The sequence below is a fragment of the Lonchura striata genome, chromosome 2, assembly GCF_050655825.1.
Source record: "Lonchura striata isolate lonStrDom1 chromosome 2, ASM5065582v1, whole genome shotgun sequence".
NCBI lineage: Eukaryota > Metazoa > Chordata > Aves > Passeriformes > Estrildidae > Lonchura > Lonchura striata.
Window position 1 is genome coordinate 6,764,758 of NC_140704.1, and position 21,763 is coordinate 6,786,520.

Genomic DNA, 21,763 nt, shown 5'->3' on the forward strand with positions numbered 1-21,763 from the left:
TGGTATCAAGAGTTGCCTACCTGTTCATGACCATTGGTGGCATCCCCATGTTACTCTGTGCCATGACTTTGTTGATCCCCTTAAGAGCCACCATTTTTGCTTTCATAATGGGATCTGTAATCGCATCAAAATCTGTAAGACAAAAACAGCAGCAGTGAATCACACAGCTGAACATTACAAGTTATTAAATGGAAATTACTTGTTTACATTTAGATCATGCCTAAATCTTCAGCAAAACATCAACTGCGTTCCTATTTCAAATCAATTGTCCTCCCCACTTTGATATTCGAGGTTAATAAGCAGTTTCTTGTATCCTGTAGGAGAAGTTAGTCAGCAACAGCTGTCCTTGTTTTCAGCCACAACATACAAACAAAAGCAGGTCAGTCTGAGAAGGGCTCTAGATCAAATTTGGCCTATGACCCAACATTAATAAATTCTATTTATAGGTTTAAGACTCAGGAAGAGGAGTTGTTTCTGTGATCTCAAATGGCAACTCGAACACCATCATTGATGCGCTACAAGAATGGCCTTGATGGTCACTGTAGTTACAACTTAAAGAATTCTCCATATTTAGTGTTTCATTTCTGGGCCTTGCCTAGACTGTGGGTTACTAATAGCTTTTAATAATCCCTTTCCTAGTGACACAAAAAAATACTCCAAAAAAAGTCATAAAACAACCATAAACATAAAATTGATAGATGAAATATCAAGAAGCTCAGCTACTAAACTTGACCACCTAATTTTGTTTACAAAGGATGCATTTACTCCTTATCTCCTGAGAACCTAAAGTATAGAGTATGTGACACAGCTGATGTCACAAACATTATCAGTAAAGCAGAGTTACCCTGATCCTGGTAATGACAACAGGAGCCTTGCCACAGAGCTCAGAATTCCACCTACATGCTCAATTTCCATACTCCCTTTGTACCTAATAGGCAGGCTGATTTTTATTATGCCACTTTCAAGCTTTACATATTTACCTGCTTCTCGCAGTCTTGTGGATTATTTAACTATTTGTTGCTGCATTTTTACAACACCAACCAGAACACAGACAAACAGGACACCCACATACCAATATTGGGGAAAAACGGCTCTGAACGCTGGCGAATCATGGCTTGCATCTGTCTCTGCTGCTGCTGCTCCTGCCTCTCCTGATCCAAGAGGTCCTGCAGAAGAAGTGGCTGTTCCTCTAGCAGAAGTGGCCTCTCTCGGTTTTGCTGTTGAGCTAATGGCTGAGGGAGCATCATCTGCTGGGGAGCAGAGATGCCACTGGGACCAGGACGGTTTGGTACAGCCACAGTCTGATTAGATGTCTGTGCTGTCCCAAAGTTATGATTAGATGACTGACCCTGAATAAATCCTGGATTTGGTGACCCTTGAGAAAAATTATGGTTCATTCGTGGAACCATGGGCAGATTGGAATTTAAAGTGTTTTCCAAGATCTGTCCAGCAGGTGTCATGAGTGTTTGTGGAATACCTGATCCATGGTTCATTTGTGTGGGTGGCAGAGATTGAGATGGAGATCCCAGAGTTCTTGCTTCAGCATTGTCTGAGCTTTCACTAGACAGCAAACTTGAGAGGACTGGGGTGGACCCAGAAATACTGCAGGAACTTACTGCTCCTTGAACAGGCACTGGAGCAGATCCCTGAGCATCTGGACTAGGCACAGTTGTATCTTGACTAGGAACAGCAGGAGTTTTGTCAGGGAATTCCGGATTAGCAGACTGTGCAGGAGCCTTTTCTCCATCCTTCAACTCCACTTCAGCAGCCTGTTGAGTACTTGTGGACTCAGTATTTCCATCACCTTTTTCATTTTCATTCTTCTTTTCCTCTTGAGTGTTTGGAGAAAGCACTTTTGTTTTAGTTTCATTTTCTGTAGCTGAATTCTTTGGTGGAGACTGGGTCTCAGCAGGAACAACAGTTGTATCACCTTGTTCCTTCTGTTTGGGTTCTTCTGCCTTGCCCTGGATATCTAGTTTGTCATCAATGGGGACATTGAGGTCTAGTTCTTCATTAAACATTCCTTTCTTATCCCCCACATCAAGGTCTGGGTCTGTGTATGCAATTAAATCAAATTCCCCAGATCTCAGAAGATCATCAAGGTGAGGATCATTGGTTTCCAAATTATCTAGAGTGTCCAGTTCATCTCCTTTTCCATCCTCTGTATCCAGGTTCAGATTTTCCAAATCCTCATCATCTAAGTCCTTGACTTCAACCCCATCAAGGTCTTTCACATCCAAATCTTTTACAGCAGGATCATCAGGATCAAGCTTTTCTTCTAGACCATCACTTGGCTGGTTGGGAATCTGCAAGGTTGCAGATTCATCACTTGGTGCAGATGCAGACAAAGCTGGTCCTGGGAATGCATCAGCAACTGGCTGACCCAGAGAACGCATGACAAGTGCGGGTGGGTTCTCAGCATTGATTTGATCCTGCTGGGACTGGGACATGTGCTCCAAACTCGCAGACATCTGCAACTGGCTTGGCATTCCTTGAGAATTGTGTCTGAGCGGTTCTGCCTGTCTTGGGCCTGGGAAATCCTGCCTGGGCAGGAAGCCGGGGTGCCGCTGGTGCTGAGCTGCAGCATCCAGCACAGAGGCAGCAGCAGGGTTAAAGGGCAGCCTTGGCCTCCCATCGGGAGCTCTGTGGCGCAGCTCGATGAACGCCTGGCCCAGGATGTTGTGCTGCTGGACCGCAATTCCCTGCGGGGGAAAATGCTGCGAGATCCCGGATGTGTTATTGATCTGTGGGGTGCTCACTGGCCGGGGCATGTCAATAGACAGGGATCTCCTCAGCTGTGGGGGAACTCCAGGGCGCTGCATGGGCTGCTGAGGACCAAGGAAACGTTCCTGGCCCGACGGTGGACCATGGCCACCTCCTGGAAACCCATATCTAAAACAAAGCAGGAAAGGCAAATCGTCTTTTTTCTCAATCTCACATGACTAAATAACTGTTCACCAAAATGCTTTACATGATGCATTCATCAAGATATTTAAATCAATGTTTTGACTAATTATACTTACATTTAAATGAGCTTTATGACTACAATAAAATAATTGCTTTAATTATGTTTAATAAACAACCTGTTTTCAATTTCAGTAATAATAATAATAATGGATAGAAAACTCTGACAGTCAGAACTAACCTAGTATTTAAAATACATGCTAATGCAATTCAGAGTAAAAAAAAATCTCAGTGTGTGGATTTAGAAATTAGTGAAATAAATCCACATACTGAAAAAATTAATTTCTAAGAATGTATGTTGATACTGGTATTCATTTAATATTGTAGCATTCACTGTAAAAATGCCACAGACATAAGCTGAGGTTTGATTAGAAATTAGAAATTAATTTATTCATTATTAAGACATCATAAATAAAGTCTGATATTTTAACTTTTTTTTAAGAAATGCCCCAAAAGCCATGGACAACAAGATATTTCAGGTTACACAAGTTTTCCTAGTTTTGCAGTTTCCCCATTTATTTTTTGAATTACTCCCAACAAAACAGTGTAAAATACTTAGTGTAAAACACACATTTTGATGTTACAGGAAAACCTACTGCACATACAGAGTTCAGGAAGGTTACCAGCTCCTGTAGATGATTTTTCATCCTGTCTAAAAAGCCTTTTTTCTGTAACGACCCCTGTAATACCCTGAGTTTAAGAGATCCAAGAACCTACCTGAGACCATGAGGTCTCATCCCCATGGTGTTCATATCTCCTGGAAACTGGGGCCTGTTGAACTGCCCATCCCCAGGGAAGGGCCCACGCTGGTCCTTGGGGTACATGGAGAACCTTGGCCCCCCTGGAGGGACCACAGAGGACCTGATATTCCCAGGATAGGGAGGAGGAGGGCGGTTAAAGATCTGATTTAAGTTGTCTTGCTGCCAGTGCTGAAGAGGGGCTGCATGGGGAGGTGCTGCTGCGTCCTGCAAGGCCTTTTCCTGGCGAACCGCATTCTTCTTCTGCTGCTGCTGCTGTAGAATAATCTCACGGAGCTTCTGGCGCTGTTTACAAGAAAATAAATCATTATACTTGACACTGCAACTGACATCTTTTGAAGTGTTACACTCTGCTAGGTTAAGCCTTTTGAAGGAAATAAATTCTTCTCTTGTTACAGGAAAATATTATAAACAACCGCAACCAGCTCAGAAATGAGAAGGAGGGTCAAATGGTGCAGGGTGCTGGTAACCCAACTTAACATCCAGACACTTGATAAAGCATATGGTGTGATCCCATTGTACCATTTAACATGGAAGCAACTCTTTTTCCATTTTTCTATTCCAGTAATGCAGGCCCTTTCAGCACAGGCAAAGTGCATTCTGAGAGACAAAGGTGGCCAGAGGTGCACTGAAGAAAATTCACTAAAAGGTTTTTACACCACAGCTGCAGAATTTACTCTTAACTCTGTATGATAAATACAACTGGTTTTCCATTAAATTCACTTCCCCATCCCTCCTTCCAAACATAAGATTGAGTTGCTTTCCACAAGCTGAATGTAATTCTATCTCTGAGCAAGAGCTGCTTGCCAGACTTTCATGGACAGAAACCTGGAGTGAATGTGCCTCAAGAAGTGCAGTGACCAGGGAAGGATTCACCTCAACATGCTGGCCAACTGCACAGTCAGACATGTGGTCTGAGATCTTTGCCCGTACCATCCAGTGAACAAGTCATTGACAATCAGTTCCACACCTCATTTGTTACAGAATAGAACAAACGGACCTTTTAAATTGTTTTTTTTTTTCTCAGACTGTAGCTAAAAGCACTATTACAGACCAACCATCTATGTCTTCAGTGGTTTCAAATATAGCCTTTGCTTATTTTTTTGGATCTTGTCCAAACTCCTTAAAAATTACTGATGTTTCTGTATTCTGTATATTGTGGTTCTATCCAGAAGGACCAAACTAACATATTAAGCAAACTAAGATAATTTGTACCTTACACATAGTTATGTTTAGTGGCAAGAAACTTCAAGTAATAACAAGAATGAGGGAAATTCCTCTACATCCAGAATTTTAGTATCATCAGAATTCTCACCTGTCTTAACTTCTCAGTATCTGCTTGAGACATATTCATGGTGTTCTGTGTATCTGTTACTCCCGTGGTGGGTGCTGGGCCAGGAACTTGTGAAACTTTGGGAAACTGTTGTCCTTGAGAAGTCATTGGAGCATTTCCAGATGCACTGAAGGTGCCCTCAGATCCAGGCCGTGGCTGTTCAGCAGCATCATGGGCCAGCTGGCCAGTTCCAAAAGATTCTGGCTGAGGTCTTGGAGTCATTGGTGGTTGATCATATGGGTCATGTGCTGGAGTAGCTGCACCATGGCTAAAGGAATCTGTTATTGCAGGTCCTGCAGACCTGGGAGTTTGAGAACATGGGTCTGATGGCCTGACAAAAGTGCCCTGCAACCTGCTCTGTGGTGTCTGCAGGAAAGGATCTCTACTCGTTATTAGTCCTGGCCTTGTCATGGCAGGCCTGTTAAAACTCTCAGGAATCCCTGGCCTTGGGGTTGCTGGCTGCTGAGAGTAAGGGTCACTGAGAACTGGCCGTGGTGTTCCAGGAGGTTGGGCATAGGGATCAGAATGTCTCTGGTTTGCTGGGGACTGAGCAAACAAATCTGCTGCTTGAGCAGGTCTGGGTGTTGGTGGCTGCTGCATATATGGATCCACTGTGGTGGGACGAGGAGTTCCTGGGGGTTGGGCGTAAGGATCAGCAACTGGCCGAGGAGTACCTGGGGGCTGGGAGTAAGGGTCCTGAGAAGCTGGCCTGGAAATGGGCCCAGACTGAGGGAAAGAATCACCCTGCTGGCGCACCATCCGCGGCGCATGGGCGAAAGGCTCCTTCATTGCAGGGTGGGGAGTGAGGGGAGGCTGGCTGTAGGGATCATTGGCCTGGTTATGGGAAAAGTTATCCACGGGCCTCGGGGTCAGAGGGGGCCTTTCATAGGGATCAACAGCAACGCGCCGGGGCGTGGCTGGCATGGAGGAGTAAGGATCCTGTGGGGACTGAGGAGGGCGCAGAGGGGTTTTGAAAGGTCCAGGGCTCCCATCCACAGGAGCAGGAGTTGGAGTCAATGGAGGCCGTGCATAGGCATCAGCAGAGGTTACTCTCTGTCTCTGAAACGTGTCAGTCCTAGGAGCCGGCTTAGTAAAGGGATCGCTGCTTCCAGCAGCTAAAGGAACCTTCCCTGACTGCTCCATAACTATGGGCGACCGTGGGACTCCCAGTGGTTTGGAGAACTGCTCTGATGGCAGGACAGGCCTGGGTGTGTCTGGTGGCTTTGCATAGGGATCGCTGCTACCTGGAGATGAAGAACATGAGTCCCTGACTGGCGAGGGCCTGCTTCCCGACGGCTCCCGAGATATGGAGGACTGCGCTGCACAGGAATCTAACGGGGCAATGGTGTTCCTTCTGACAAAGTTCTGGTTGATGGGTGCTGGTCTGGGTGTTCCCACCATTTTAGCATAAGGATCCATTGGAGAAGGAGGCCTTGTGTTCGTGGAACCTGGAGAAAACATCTGTTGTGATGATGTCTGAGAAGTTTGAGACTGAGACAGCGATTCGTGTACTGGGATTCGGGTGGGAGTGGGAGGTGGGGCCTGTGGTTTCAGGAACACATCATCTGAGGACGCTGATGTGGGCGTAGCAGGGAGCTGCTGCTTTGTGAACAGATCCTTATGGAATGTCTGTTGTGCAGGAGACATATTTCCATTGCCGGTCTGCGGCGTTAAGGGGCTCTGGATCCCACTGCTTGGTGTGTCTGAGCCAGACTGGTTCAGGAGCTGCTGGGAACCAAACTGCTGCTGCTGCTGTTGCTGCTGCTGTTGCTGCTGCTCATTTTTCACCTGCTCAAGCTTCTGTGTGGCTTCTATTTTGGCCTGCTGCTTACTTTTTTGCCGCATTTGCTGTTTTAAAATTATGATGAAAAACGTTACACTTCTAAGTTTAGGGCATACAATATCTTTCTAATGACTGAATCTATAATTAAAACTTTAGAACATATCCAATATCAGTTACAAATAATTGTAAATTTGAAATGTAATGGGAGCAGAGAGTCCAGCTATTTCTGAAGTTCCATTACCTTGACATGCATCTTGCTTGCCTGGGAATAAGAATTTCCCAGGCTGCCTAAAGAACACCACTTTCCAACCTTATACTCTGGAGACAAAGGTTACTGACATGCAGCACTGGTGTGGGCTTGAGAGACATCCAGCCCCATGTGAGGCAGCTGTGTGCAGGACAAAGTTACTGCAATACAGAGTATGTAATAAAAACCTACTGCACCGGCCACCCATGCAGAAAAAGAACAACCTGTTTCTATAATACAGAGAATTTAAGAGTCAAAATTTAAAGAAAAGTTTTTTTACAAACAGCTTATCTCCTGAAAACATCTATTTTCTTCCCAAGCAGAATGGCTGACTGTATACTCTTCTACAAAGAAAGATTCAAATTGATTTTATTACAACCAACTCCTACAATGCAATAAAAAGCAGGGAGAAAATAACAAAACACCTTAAATGCTACACACCTGTCTGAATTTCCATTCCTGCTCATGTTCTGATTCCCTCTGTTTTAATGGGTCTTTAAAGAGGTCAGAGTCGATGCGTGAGCTGGGATCAATGCTATCCTGTTGCTGCTGCCTTTTCATGGAGTCATTTGACATCTGTACTTTATTGATGCGCAAAGCAGTTCTGTTATCTCTGGCTTTTTGCTGGAAAAAGAGAAAAGATGCAATTAGACTTATTTTCTTCTACTAAGTGTGAACACTGCATCTGTTATTCCTACAAAATCTATCACCAAATTATTTGTACAGCCTGTTTTAATCCAAACACATCCTTGTGAAAATGACATTATGTACTTCGGAAAGAACTCCCAAACAGAAAAATTTCACACCTCTATGGAAATTCTGTGTTTAACATATATAGAAGGAATTAAGAGGTTACTAGCAATTAGTAAATTAGTAAACCTATTAGCAAAGCTTTTCTGTACAGGAGGGTGTCTGTTCCAGGCACTGTGCTGTGCCAAGAAATCATTAATCGCACCCGTTTACCTTTCAAATCACATATTGGTGTGGTCTACAACGTGAAGGCTGAGCACAGCAGATGATGTTTGGATCAATAAAGGCCACTAATGTGGAGAACTTCAATGACAAGAAAAATACAGTCTAGTCCATTAAATGACCTCTAAAGATCTGAGTCTGTTAACAGTTAACAGTATAAACATAGGATATGGGCTTATAGATCAGGAAGAACTGTATGGAGACACAGCAATTCCTCTTCAATGAGGCATTTTACAGCTATAGCGACACTTTAAAGTATCTAATGGAAGTTTCAAAGAGTCTGTTTTACCACCAATCTCGGATGTGATTTCTTTTCTGAACCAAACCCTCACATCCTCTTTTTCACAAATTTATCTGCAGCTGTCAAGTAGGGGTTGCCTAGAGGAAAAGTCTTTAACACTACCCCCCCAGCAATGAAATACTGACATGGATGAGAGCACCAATGTCACAGCAGCAAAAAAATCACTATCATTTTTCCTTCTAAGTGATGGGATTGTGCATGCTAAGTAAAGTAAAAAGCCTACAGTGAAAATTTACTAATACTTCCCTGAATTTCATTTCAGCCTTCACTCAACCCCTCAGAGTTTAAGTCCCTCAGGAAAAGCACCACAGCAGCTTCTTGTGTGCACAATGCCAGGCACACCAGCAGGAGCTGCATGGCAGAAGCTCAAGAACTGTTCTGAGAGGAATTAATCACATCTTGTAAATACTGGTATGCAGGAGGCATGCACTCTCCTCCTGTACACAAGGGAAGTAATTTTTGCTGCTGACTTTTGGATACCCATCACAAGGATACAGCTATATTTTTTAAGAACAATGAAAAATAAAGCAATCAACAATAAAAGTAATTGTGAAGTGCTAAGTGCCACCCATGTAAGTGGGTGTTATCTTATAAATACCACAAAGAAGAAATCACCAAGATTAACTATAGCATGGGCAAGATGACATAGAGGTCCAAAGGTGCTGAAATTGCAACACTGAATAAAAAGCAGAATAATGATGATGCCTCAGTGATACAAAGCAAAAACAAGAAAATTATTCTTTCAAGTGGAAAGGGTTTCAGAAAGATCAAGGACTCCACTTCTCACAATGAGTTTAGGATATGATTTATCCTCTTAAGCCAGAGATCACAGCAATTTTGAATTTGGACAGCAGAAGATGATGTAGTACTGCTAAACAGAGTCATCCAAATGCAGAGGAATGAAGTTTGTTTACTGGTGGGACTATATGAAGAAAGAGCAGATAGAGGAAGGCTATGAGACTGAAAACTGCAAAGTCCACAGAAACCTCCAAAAAGAGAATGATCATCCCATTGTTGCTGTGAAGACACAAAGATGGAGAGAGAACGGAAGGAGAGAATGGAAGTTAAAGAAAACTACATTTGCCAACAATTGTTGGGGAAGTCCAAAAGAATCAATAATACACAGGCTTCAACAGAAGCTTCAATAAAGCTTTAGGGTCACCCCCTTTGAATGACAGAAGTTCTGGAGGGTGAAATCAATGACCATGTAACTCCAGATAGCTGCTACAAGTACCTGTGTTCACTTAACTCAGATGTGAAGAAGGCAAATGATTTTGGAGAGAAAAATTGAGTCCTTCATGCTCCCCACAAAATGGTACCACAAAAATGGATATCAAAAGATATCAGAAGAGCTTCCATACAAAGCAATACAAGAGAGTAAGCAGAGAAAGGGAACAGTAAAGCAAGAACACAAGGAATAGAAGTAAATAAGGAAAGCAGAGGTGTCAGCACTGACACCTCTGGAATTGTTAGTTGAAAGACTTCAGCAACTCTAACAGGAAAAAAAGAATAGCCCATTGAGAATGGATGAAAGGGAGAGGAATCTCATGATCAGTTGTTATTATCCTTCTGAATAAACTGGTGAGATTCTGTGTAGAAAGAGACAGAGCAAGGATGATTTGATGCATGAATCAAATGCAGCTAAGAGGCAGTGGGAGCCACAAATGTTCTCATCTCAGCTGATGTCTTCAGATTGCACAGAACTAATAGAATTTATTCTAAAAATAATAATGAAAAACAAAGAATACAGATATAAGTATTCAGACTTAAAAGTTAAATTAAAAAGGTTTTCTTAAAGTAAGGGAAACTTTCATTAAACCTACAACTTGAGTTATTAAAAACAAAATGAAACAACACAACCTTATAAATGAAATGTAGGTTTGCTGGAAGCATGCAAATACAGGTGGAAATCGTTCTTACCACATAGGGAGCCCTCTCTTGAGAGCTTGCTTTCCTCCACAGTTTAGCAATTTGCTTCACTCTTGTAGCCCAGTCTGCAAACAAAAAATGTGTCAATACACAGGGCTATGATAAGTCTATTTGAGATACTTTCAAATCAAGATGCACCAATTGCTGCAAAATATTCAACTTGATTCAGTTTATCACTCACCTGGGAATTCTTCCTTCAGGTTAGGGAAGTTGATATTTGTATAGAGAACAGGTGCCACAGTGGCCATTTCACCCAAAGCTTCTTCTTTCTCCCACTTCAGGGTGCTTCTTTGAGCATTGGACATGGTATCACCTTCACTCTCCAGGGGTGGAGCAGCTGGTGCCCACGAGCTGTTGGGATCACTCACCACTGGATTGAACGCTGGATTCTTATCCCTGACAGACCAAAAAAGGAGCTTGTTTTACAGATTGTATAAAAACAACAAAACAAACCAAGCCTCAATTAGCAAAGTACTCATTCTGTTTGCTATTTCAGCAGTGAACACACTGCAAGAACACACAAGGTTTTGTGATGGCTTTCAAGAACTAATAATACCACATTATTATATCACATATAATAATAGCACACCACCAACACCCTCCAGGTGTCTTTGCTACTTAGAACTTTTGTAATGCTAAATACACCAAATATCTTTTATTCCCCATCTGGACTTACCTGGCATCAGTGTATGGCTGCTGTGTAATGGGAGAGAAGGTGCCCAGCCCACCTCCAGCAGCCAGAGCCGAGTGAGGGAGATGAGGGTTGGGACCAATCAGACCATTTATGAGGGGCACTCTTGGAAATGCATTCTCTCCTGGAAAGAAGAAGTTTAAGTTACTCATTATGTTTTCAAGGGTTACTGCTTCTAAGGCAGGGGTGGAACCTTTCACAGAGGAAACAATGTCTTCTCTAGTGAAAAATTAATCACTTTAAAATTTTACAGTGCTGACCTTACTTTTTTTGGGAAAGATTTTAAATCAGTTTAAAAACCTTCCTTGTGTGCTTAAAGGAATCTTTTCTACTCTATCACATCCCTGCACACGTTGTTTTTTTTTTTTCTTGTCCAAAATACAATTTTTTTCAAAAATGGATTCCCAAAACTTTTATAGTAGTCCATGCCATGGTATTGCACCTTATGTTGAGTTAATAAACTTGAAAGCTGATGTTCTTCATGTTTGTTAGATCCAGATACAAGCAGCAAACCATGGAGAAGACAGTTTTCAGTCCTTTCAGGATGATCATTAGCCACCTGAATTAAACATCTCCTCTTCTGAGACTCCTGAGCATTGTACCAAAGTAAGCCTCATTATCTACTAACTCCCTAATTTGTAACCAATGAAACAGATAACTCTACTCAAATGAGCATTAACATTTTCTAATTAAATGTCCAGTCTAGCAGCACGAAGCCAGAAAATGTTATTTATTTGATTACAGTATTACAAATGTGGCACAGGCAGATTCATTCCAGCAGATGGTATTTGCAGATGTTACTACACAGAATTAACTCTGGCCCTTGGATCCCATCATTTAAGTGAGATTATAACTGTTGCCCCAGTATTTCCTTAAAAGCACAGAAGTAGCTCAGGAATCAGATGTATCTGTAGGATGACATAGTATCATTCTCCCATTTTAGGAGACTCTTTCTGATCTAAAGGTTATGTAAGCTATGCAGCAACTACAGTTGTAACACAAAATTTAAGAGAACGTTACTGTGCTGGTAAACACAGTGACTAACTTTGAAGACCTGGCAAACAAACAGGGTGGAGTCAGGCCTCTGGTTTGCAATGTGTGCTCACATGTCTTTATGAGAGCAGAGTAGTAATTTTATCTGAAATTGCTGAAAATTTATGCAAACTGCACCTACTGAAGCATTTATCTGTGGATGATTCCACTGGAGCAGAACCAAACTGTAAATCCAAAACTTTGTTATCATGGCAGTTCCCACAGGGAGGAGCTGAACAATCTTAAAGAGCTCAATGCTGGAGCTATCCCCAGGTACTCAAGTACTTCAGAAACAGGCAATGGTACCTACATTATCTTCTGCTTTAAATCAACTCATTATTTACTTAAAACACTCTCCTTTCTAAGAGGTTTTGAAGTATTTTGTTTTCATGAAAACTGATTCAACTAGGAAACAAATCAGTTTTCTCCGTATTATTAATTCACTGGTCAAATCAATTTGCATAGTCCTTCTTGTAGTACTAAAGTAGCATCAAAGTGTGGACACTTTACATGAGCTCACAGGAAACCCACTAGAAGTGATGTCTGATGAGAAAAGGAACACATTCAATTATATTGACACATATTGCTTATAAAAAGAGCTCTACATTTATATACGGCCTTCAATACAAGAGCAAGATGCTGTATCTAACTGATGGTAATTTCAGTAGTAATGAAGAAAAGTAAAGTATCATTTCCAGGATAAATTTTAAATTTGTTTAGCCTCCTTTCTATTAGGACTAGCTAATACATGAAACTGCATTCTTACAGATATTAAGACTCAGTAAATCAGTGTTACATAGTCTTGCCTTACTTTTGAGGAGGTACTCAAAAGTAATTAAAGAGCGAAGTCAGAAGAGAACACATGCTTTATCACAGACTAATTTTCAAACCATCTCAGTGTCAGCTAAAGTAAAAGCACCAATATGTCAGAAAAATTTCAAATAACTGTCCCTTTCTATTAGCAACATTTACATGGACGTTAATTACATACTCCCTTCAGAACAGGTTTAGAATAATACTTCACAAATTAACTATGGCAGATTCCACAATTTTGGACAGCATAAGATGAGTCCTACTGCCACATCAGCATTTAAAAGGTGCACAATTCTCCTGGCCAGACTGGTGCTCACAGAAGCACCAGAGGAACATACCTTGGCTGTGCAAAGACATGAGCTGTGGTGGGGGAGGAGGCTGTGGCAGAGGAGCTGGCTGTGGGGCTGCTGGACTCAACACAGCTGTGAACAAATCTTCAACATCCTTCCCTCCCAGCTCTGCAAAAAACACTCTGCATGAGTTGCTGACATTGCTTGTGAACTGTGCTCCATAAAAGACAAGGAGGATCAGAACACATACCTGGGATTTTGTACAGTTTGCCAAGAATAGCACCTGGACAAAGCAAAGGCAACACAGGGTAAGTAATTATCAGAGCAAGCAATGAAAGTAATTGTGAAACCAAGTCCAAATAGGTCTGTTACAATACCGAGATGTGTCATTTGGGGGAAAGAAAAACAGAAAAGATTATTTCTACCTAAGTTCTGTAGAAGACCAAGATTAAGGACAAAAGAAATTACCATCTGTGACCATTTTGTCTAGCTCTGGACTGAGGATTTCATCTAACTGCTCTTCACTCAGTGAACGTGAGCTCTGGTTGACATTTGGCTGAGGCAGAGAGGAAGGATCATCAGAGATGGGGCCAATATCCAATCCAGCTGCAGGAAGAAACAATATTGAATTAGACATGAATAGCAAATTTTATTAGTATTGAATAAAGAGCATAAATCCTGTTTCCTTCCCCCAGAATTCAGCTGTCAATTAAACCAGGACATTCTAATATTTGAAAGGTAAGGCAAAACAAAACACTGATTAGAAAAAGTAAAAAAACCTTCCCACTCTTTACCTCCAGTTTACTGCATTGTTTGAGGAATGTTAATTGAATATAATGCAACTGGAAGAATGGGAAGTAAGACTACTGAGTTTAGGTTCAGAATGGTTTTGAATGTATAGGTTTCAGAATACAGTTCCACTTTAACTGTTTTTCACATTTTGAAAAGAATCACACAAATAGTAAACATGGTTCATGCTCATGTACCTTAAATTCACTTCAAATATTACACAAAATATTTACTGAAATGCTGTTGACATGTAGCCAATATAAAACAAGTTAGAGAAGTTTCTCTTTCAAAATAAAATCCTAACTATTATGGGTTACATCAAAGTGATTTGTTGGCACTAAGTAAACAGAACTCACTACATAAATTTCCTAACATCCTTTACAAGTCAATAAATCTCTCAAATGAGAAAAAATCTGGGAAAAAAATATTTAGTATTTAAAATATATTTATGTAATAATTACCAAATAACCCCAAATTTAAAATAATGAAACATGCCATTCTACTTATTGTCAACCTCTCTTTTACATAAAATTATGAACCATTATCCAGTGAAAACAAAAGAATACTGACTGCTTTAATCATGCTTTCATATAATCACATTGATAAGAACGCTTTTCATTTACAAAATATACCATATAAAACTACACACTACAACAGGAAGTAATATTTACAGTGGCAGCAAGAAAATGCATGGGTTTGTATGATGAAACACAAAAAACTAAGGAAGTTTTTCAAAAGCTATAGGCAAAACTTGATGCAGAACTCTTAAAGGCAGAGTGCAGAGTTTAGAGGTCGTGTTAGACTCAAACACCACAGAGTGGAAAATGAAACATGAATTAGTGACACAATAAAGGAGAAGCAATTTCTATACATGCAGTTCTTTCAGCTAAAACCACTAGGAAAAGAGGGCTACTGCTAACCATGGATCATCCATTGTTTAGATTCTTACCAAATGGGGAAGGTGAGTTCTCAACCTGGAAAGTGCATAAATCAAGACCTACAGGACCCAAACCAGATAAAATGGATGATTACAACACGAAAACAAAAAAAAAGTAAAGAAAAAGCTGCATGCTGAAAAAAGCTACGCAGGTATGAGAGACAACAGCAGCTACATTTTATCCTCTTTTAAGCAGCAAAGCAAAGAACCAAGTGAAAACAAAATGTTGACAAGTTTGGGCATTTTTTTGGTAGAATAAACCAAAATCATTCCAAATCAAGGTATTCTTAAGATATGAAAATTGTATCTGAAATGACCTAGAGGAGAACCTACAGATACAGTACAACAAATATATCTCTAATAAAGAGGGAAAAAAAAAAAAAAGGAAAAAAGGAAAAAAAAGGGAGAGACCCTATGGACATACATACCTGAAGGATCTCCAGACTTTACCAAATCATCAGAAAGTATTCCAAGAATATCATCGTCAGTATTTAAGACCTCAGAAAGATCAGCTAAAGGATCGTCGGTGCTGCCTGTGGAAGATGCAAAGAACAAAATCAACATTTCTGCATCTCTGGTGATGTTCTTGAGGGGCAACCCCATGCACAGATGTACCAAGCTCTAAGGGTCTCCTATGCCCTGTCCCTGTCCCTGGGGTCAGAGACTCTGCTGACCAGCAGCCCCCCCTGCCAGGACTGAGCCACCTGCACGTGCTTACATTGTTTAGTCTTTTCAGAAGGGATAATGTGATCACATCATGTGAAACAAAGTCTGGATGATTCCAGCGGAAAAATAATCCCAAAATCTACTCTGAACTTGCAACCTCTGAGACAAAAAGGCCCATGAATGTAAAAGTCAACAAACAGGTTTTATATAGGATAGCTCACAGTAAATCTACAAGGAGTGTTTTTTTTAAAAAAACGATAATCAGTTACTTCTTTTACCAACTCTCTATTTTTAATATAGAAGCAACTGGTTACTGCACTCTGATAGGGAAGTGAAATCTAGAGTAAGAAGGAAGAGTAAAGAAATAGAAATTGAAGATGATACTTTTAAGATCAGAAGAAAATCTGACAGAGAGGTAGAAATGTCAAGTTTGTTTGCCATCTAGGAAAAACTGGCTTGGTCTAGCAATAAATTCTTTAATATGAAATAATAAATTCTGGATAGTATTATCTTCTTGACCTCCAATTCACTAGAGAGGAATTACTCCAAATGGCCCATCTGGTTTTATTAACTAGTTGCTTTGGACTATTACAGATGTGCAACATTTGCAAAAAATATTTGACAAACAAATAAAAGTTGAGACAAATATTTTTCACTAAAACTGCAGACTGTCATGACAACATGAGCAATCACTGTCAGACTAATAAAACATGATGAGATGGCAAATATAAATTTAATAGAAAAAAGGGATTAATACAAATCATGAAATATACAATGTGGCAAATAAATATATGGCCAGGTTGAAGAGGGACCAAAAAACCAAAGAACACACACATTTCAGACAAAAACAGATGTATTTCCCATTGTTACAATCCAACTGCCCCAGGAAAATATACAGCTTAATTCAGAGCCTGGTGCCAAGGATTTATTTCTATCATGAAGTTACTTTCCAAGCTGCTAATTTTAACAATGAATTACAAGTGCCTTCTGCTAATTTTCAGAGACAACCCTTTTCCTTTCTTCCATTACCAAGTCAAAACAAAAACTGCTCTTCTTCACTTTACTAGTGAAGAAAAACTTTTACGTTTTGTAATCCAGACAAGATGAAACCACCCTAATTAAATCAGGTTTTATATTTGACACTCAACAAGGTGGATTAATAAGCCAGTGCAGACCAGTCCATTTAAATGTACAAACAAAATATAGCTCCTACTGATACCAGCAAAACTATCTGAAAGTGCCTCAAAACCACACCACTTTGCAGGCATTGTTATTTGTGCAGCTGATAAAATGTACTGCTAAACCTATGTCCCTCAACAGAACCTAGTTGTTGGTGTTTGGTGGGTTGTTTTTTTGGAGTTTTTTAGTTTGTTTAGGTTTTTTCAGATACTTGTTTTCCTTCTGCAAGTAACTATAATACCAGGCACCACAAGGTGATGTAATGACTTCAGCTGGCTGATGGATTGATCTTAGACTTCTTTAACTTTCCTCAAGTCAGCTTGAAGGTATCAGAAAAAAAAAAAAAGCCCATGAAGGAAGCATTGGGACTATACTGGCAGCCTTTAATTCTTCTCTAGTATTTTATGTTATGGTGCTTTTCTCCACAGCCCTAACAATTCAGCTTCTAATGTGAATATTAATATGTTGTGTAAGTAGCTGGTAGGAGCTCAGGTGAAAAGATCTAACATTTAAAGATACAAAGTTTACCACCTGTAGCTACAAATTGGCCATGAATAAATTCAGGCTTCAAATTTGAGGGCCTCTAACTATGAAGGAAAATCGATTCCACAACAGCCTTCAGAGGAGATAAACTGGGAAAACCATCCTGCTTTCAAAATGGAGTTTGTTAAGTCTGTAAAAATACTTGAGTTCTGCTGAGAGCAGAGGGATATAGTCTATAATCCATAAAACTCACACAAGACATCTAATCTAAAAAGCATGGTTTTACTTTTTTTCTTCTATTTTTTCCTTGTTTTAATTCCATGTGTATTAAATATTATCTTGGAAACAAGAAAATCACTTGAGTCAGCTGCTTCAGATCACAATCAATAGCTGGTTGACATCTGCTGCCAAACAAATAGCTCAATACTGCTCATTAATTTGACTCTTTACAGAATGGAGATGAAAGCCAAGACAAAGCAAAAAGGAAAATAATTTGCTTGTAATGCTGGATCTCTAAGAGAGTACAGCTCTAATGCTATCTTGTGAGTCTGATCCCTCAAATGCAGCTATTTATTTATTTATGAAGTTCTAAAATCATAAAAATGCCTCTCCCAAGGCTGCAGCCATCCCAAGACATTTAATCACATAGTAACATTTCTATTTCTAAAATGTCCCAGCAGCACCTGAATCAGTTGCAGAGACTCGGAGAACTCCCCTCCTTTTGTCTAGGAACAATTTCTTTAGTATTCTCTGGAGACCTCACTTGAACAGATGACTTTTTCAGCACTTCCAGAAAAAAAAATACACTGAATTTAAGCTATTTCAAACTAAAGGAAAAGGTCACTTTGCCAGAGCACTCACAGTACACACCTCACCAAGCAGCTTCTTTTTTATCAGAGACACACAGGTCAGGAAACTCAAGAGAGAGGCAGACAATTCTCAGAATGCAACAGATCTGAATCAACACCTTCAAGTTCACCCATGAACAGACAGCAAGACCTGTGAGCAAACCTTTGCACTCTCTTCCAGCACTTGGAAGTGATTTAAGGCTTGGTGCCATGCAGAACAGAGTGCCTAGAGTGCCACATGTTATAAAAATGTAGGAAAGGTGAGTTTTCTAACTGAAAATAAAACCAGCAACCTCACATGTTATAAAAACATAGGAAAGGTGAGTTTTCTAACTGCAAATAAAACCAGCAACCTCTCTGACAGACAAAAAGCAGGGTTAGGAGCCTAAAGCTCACTTCAGTCACAGTTTCTAGAAAATAACAGTAAACAAAGGACTCCCAAACCCTTCTTCTGTCCAGCTCTGCCAATCCCCATCACCACTGCAATCCTGGCTAGCAAAAGGTTCAGCTACCCTTATCCAAGGTGTGAGAACAAATAAATCCCAAAACATGTCCCTGAAATGCACTGTCAGCTCAGGAGTAGCCTGAACACATCGCTGACCTCCCCAGCAGTGCTGGGTACCTACTGAAAAGCAGAGCAGGGTCACTTCTTCAGATGCTTAAAAGCTCTCTGGAAGATGAACAAACATCTCCAACCCTTAATCCTGGGATTATACAAGTGGAGTTTCCAAGAGAATAACATTTTCCTTGTGGAAAAGACCTGTGCAATTAAGGAAGGATTCTCACAGGAGTCAGCAATCCTTGTGGGAAGTGGCAGTGTAGGAAAACATCACAGATGGTGGCAGCACAGTCCTGCAGCCCCCCCAGTGCATGGAACAAACAGTTCATGTTGTTCCTGCTCCACAGCCAGGCCTGTATGGAAATGATGAAAACACCCCAGTGCCTGGGACACTGCTCTCACCTGCAGCTCCAGCCAGAAGGGAGCTCAGCAATTAGCCAGTGAATCTCACACACAGGGAGATGCTATCATGGAAATAACTGTGTCCCTGAAAGTCTCAGGCAGAGTTCAGAACTGCACTGGAACTGATCCATACTGGCAGATAACTTCACCCACTGGTGCCCCAACTACACCCAACAGCTGGACACAATTCTGGCTCGAAATCTGAACAGTTGCAAGAAAACTGAGAAACACAATTGAGTTGAGAACATTCCTATGGCCAGAAAGCACTGTCCTTTGAGTGCCTCACATGTCAGATGGGAAAGACAGTAGGTTATCCACTAAAGCCATTGCTAGTGATTTATTCATTAATAGCCATCTCTTTATTTCTGAACAAAAAGAAGACGAAACTACAAAGTTTTACAACTCTGCTTTTTTATGAAGAACTTTCAGACTTTGGAAAAATAGACCACTAAATTAACATCAACTTCATGAATTTCTAAAACCCTGTACTACCAGAAGACATGAACACATTAGTGACTTCAAGCTTGCAGGTGGATAGGTGTCCCAGATTGAAAGGCAAGACGCATTCCACTTGCCAGCTGTATGGCAGTTGTCTCCTGTTAAGTGAGCAACAACCAATCCTCTCTCAGGGGAGACATCTGCTGATAATGGGCTATTGAATGTCACTGCATGACTGATAAGAACTGTAACATCCCATTGTGAGATGCTCTGCCCAGAGGGAGGAGCCAAACATTCCTACCTGGATACAATCTTGAGCTTCTGAAATCCTGCACTGCCTCTTCCACTGCATCTTCAGAGGAAGACTACACTCTTTTCTACAGGATCACTGTTCCAACAGAACCACACCTGACTCTCCAGGAGGACTGCAGCCACAATTTCCAACTGGACTGCTACCAACATCCTGAGTAACAGGGTGTCAGGTTGTATTCTGACTCTGTCAGTGTTGTTTTAGTTTACTGCATTGTTTATATTTTTATTTTCCTCCCTAATAAAGAGCTGTTATTCCCGCTCCCATATTTTTGCCTGAGAGTCCCCCTTAATTTCAAATTTATAACAATTTGGAGGAAGGGGGTCTACATTTTTTCCATTGCAGGGGAGGCTCCTGCCTTCCTTAGCAGACACCTGTCTTTTCAAACATAGACAATAGGCCAACAAAGACCTCGGAAGTTGAATTTTTCTGGCTTCAAAAGAAAGCCAGGTTCGAAAAAAAGTCCTAGTGAGCTTATCTTCTTGTAGTGCTGGAACTAAGGAAAAACAGACCAAGCAACACTTCATTTCCAGAAGCTTCACCTTCAGGGAAAATTACTTTTTTGCATTCTCTATTACTCAAAACTTCAACTGTAGAAGAATCAATGTTTAATTATAATACAGCCTTTTGCTTTTCATTTAGCAGATTTTCACTGAGTAACAATCACAAATAGCTGACCTTTCTTCATATGACTCTCTGGACAGTGGGAACTGTGATAGTGTGTGCAAACACTTATAGATGGAAAAACTTTGGGGATCAGCTGAAACACAAGCCATAAATTAATAAATATACAAAAGAAATAGTAGCAGTTTCAAAAAATAAAGACACCTCTAGCTAACAGCATATACTACAAAACAGAGAAAAGATACTTTGAGGGAGACAGTAAGGTTTTAATTGTTCTTTTGTGCTGCTCTTTCAGCAGCACTTTACAACCCTCTGGCTATTTGCAAAACTCTCAGCAGAACCTTCAGTAAGGTTTTGCAATAGCAGAAGCAAAAGATTGCCTAGGGGCTACAAACTGTACCTGGAAAGGGCACTCATGTTCAGAAAGGACATGGTGAAACAAAAATTCCGAGGAGACTGGCAACCTAAAATAATCTAAAACAGTAAATAAAAGAATAGTTGGATGATATTCATCCAACTAGTATTCACTAAACTATTAGAAGTATTTTTAATGAGAGTATCTCATGTTTTCTTCTATAATGGATTGTATACTTTTTCTTACATGGAGCTAATTTTTCATGGATTTTATAGCCGTGGATGTTATAGTCGAGATGCTGCAGATTTGCTTTAAGATTGATGAGTCATCTACTGCTCTTTCTGAAACAGCTGGAGCCCTTGAGAAGAATATCACTAAATATCAGTGTTAGCTAACCCCACAAGGACAGTTCATATATAGAATGCTGAAAAACATCCAATAAACTGTGTGAAGAAAGGGGGAAAGAGTGTGTAAAAGCCCCAATCACCACAATAAAATCAAACTACTGAATTATCACTAAGTTCAGGTTTCTATACCTTGAGGTCCCAGTTTTGCCTGAGCTGGAGTGGAAGTGGAGCTAAGAAGGGGGTCAGATGAAGGATCCAGGAAACTGGTGGCCAAGTTCGTTTTACAGGAAAGTGGAAGTGACTCTTCAGGTAAATTATCCAGACTCATCTTGTTCTGTCGACTGGTATCCAGTAAATCTTTCCCAAAAAAAGCCTCCTGCAAAGAAGACAAAATGATTTGACAGTGTAGGAAGAACACTGTATTGACTGAAAAATTTGAGTAAATGACAAGGTTAAGATTAAAACCCAGGGATTAGTAAGAATATAAAAACCAGAATCTCAAGTCTCACAAACATTCCAGTATGGTACTATCTCTTCCAGGCTACAAGTTACCTAAGGAAGCTACGTTACCAAAGTTTTAGGATTAAATGAATGCCTTAAAATTACACAGAAAAACTTTAGTCTTCTTACACATATGTGGCACAGAGAGTGTACCAATGCAGTGTTATTATCTATCACAATTGTTTTATTGTTTGAAGTATTTCTCCTTGCAC

General features: G+C 40.5%; 1 protein-coding gene across 13 annotated transcripts in view; it reads right to left on the reverse strand.

The window, feature by feature from the left end:
• KMT2C (lysine methyltransferase 2C) overlaps nucleotides 1–21,763 on the reverse strand; it is a 189,667-nt gene that overhangs the window by 25,018 nt on the left and 142,886 nt on the right. For 12 of the 13 annotated variants that reach the window (XM_085572926.1, XM_085572927.1, XM_085572931.1 and 9 more), the window contains 14 exons: nucleotides 21,240–21,426; nucleotides 15,268–15,372; nucleotides 14,852–14,899; nucleotides 13,582–13,719; nucleotides 13,364–13,396; nucleotides 13,162–13,281; nucleotides 10,964–11,102; nucleotides 10,469–10,683; nucleotides 10,279–10,352; nucleotides 7,527–7,709; nucleotides 5,038–6,903; nucleotides 3,682–4,007; nucleotides 1,073–2,892; nucleotides 21–132 (listed from right to left, as the gene is read on the reverse strand). In XM_085572926.1, the coding sequence (XP_085429052.1) occupies nucleotides 21–132; nucleotides 1,073–2,892; nucleotides 3,682–4,007; nucleotides 5,038–6,903; nucleotides 7,527–7,709; nucleotides 10,279–10,352; nucleotides 10,469–10,683; nucleotides 10,964–11,102; nucleotides 13,162–13,281; nucleotides 13,364–13,396; nucleotides 13,582–13,719; nucleotides 14,852–14,899; nucleotides 15,268–15,372; nucleotides 21,240–21,426 (5,366 nt within the window). The remainder of the gene's footprint in view (nucleotides 1–20; nucleotides 133–1,072; nucleotides 2,893–3,681; nucleotides 4,008–5,037; nucleotides 6,904–7,526; nucleotides 7,710–10,278; nucleotides 10,353–10,468; nucleotides 10,684–10,963; nucleotides 11,103–13,161; nucleotides 13,282–13,363; nucleotides 13,397–13,581; nucleotides 13,720–14,851; nucleotides 14,900–15,267; nucleotides 15,373–21,239; nucleotides 21,427–21,763) is intronic. The other variant, XM_085572924.1, reaches the window with a different exon arrangement.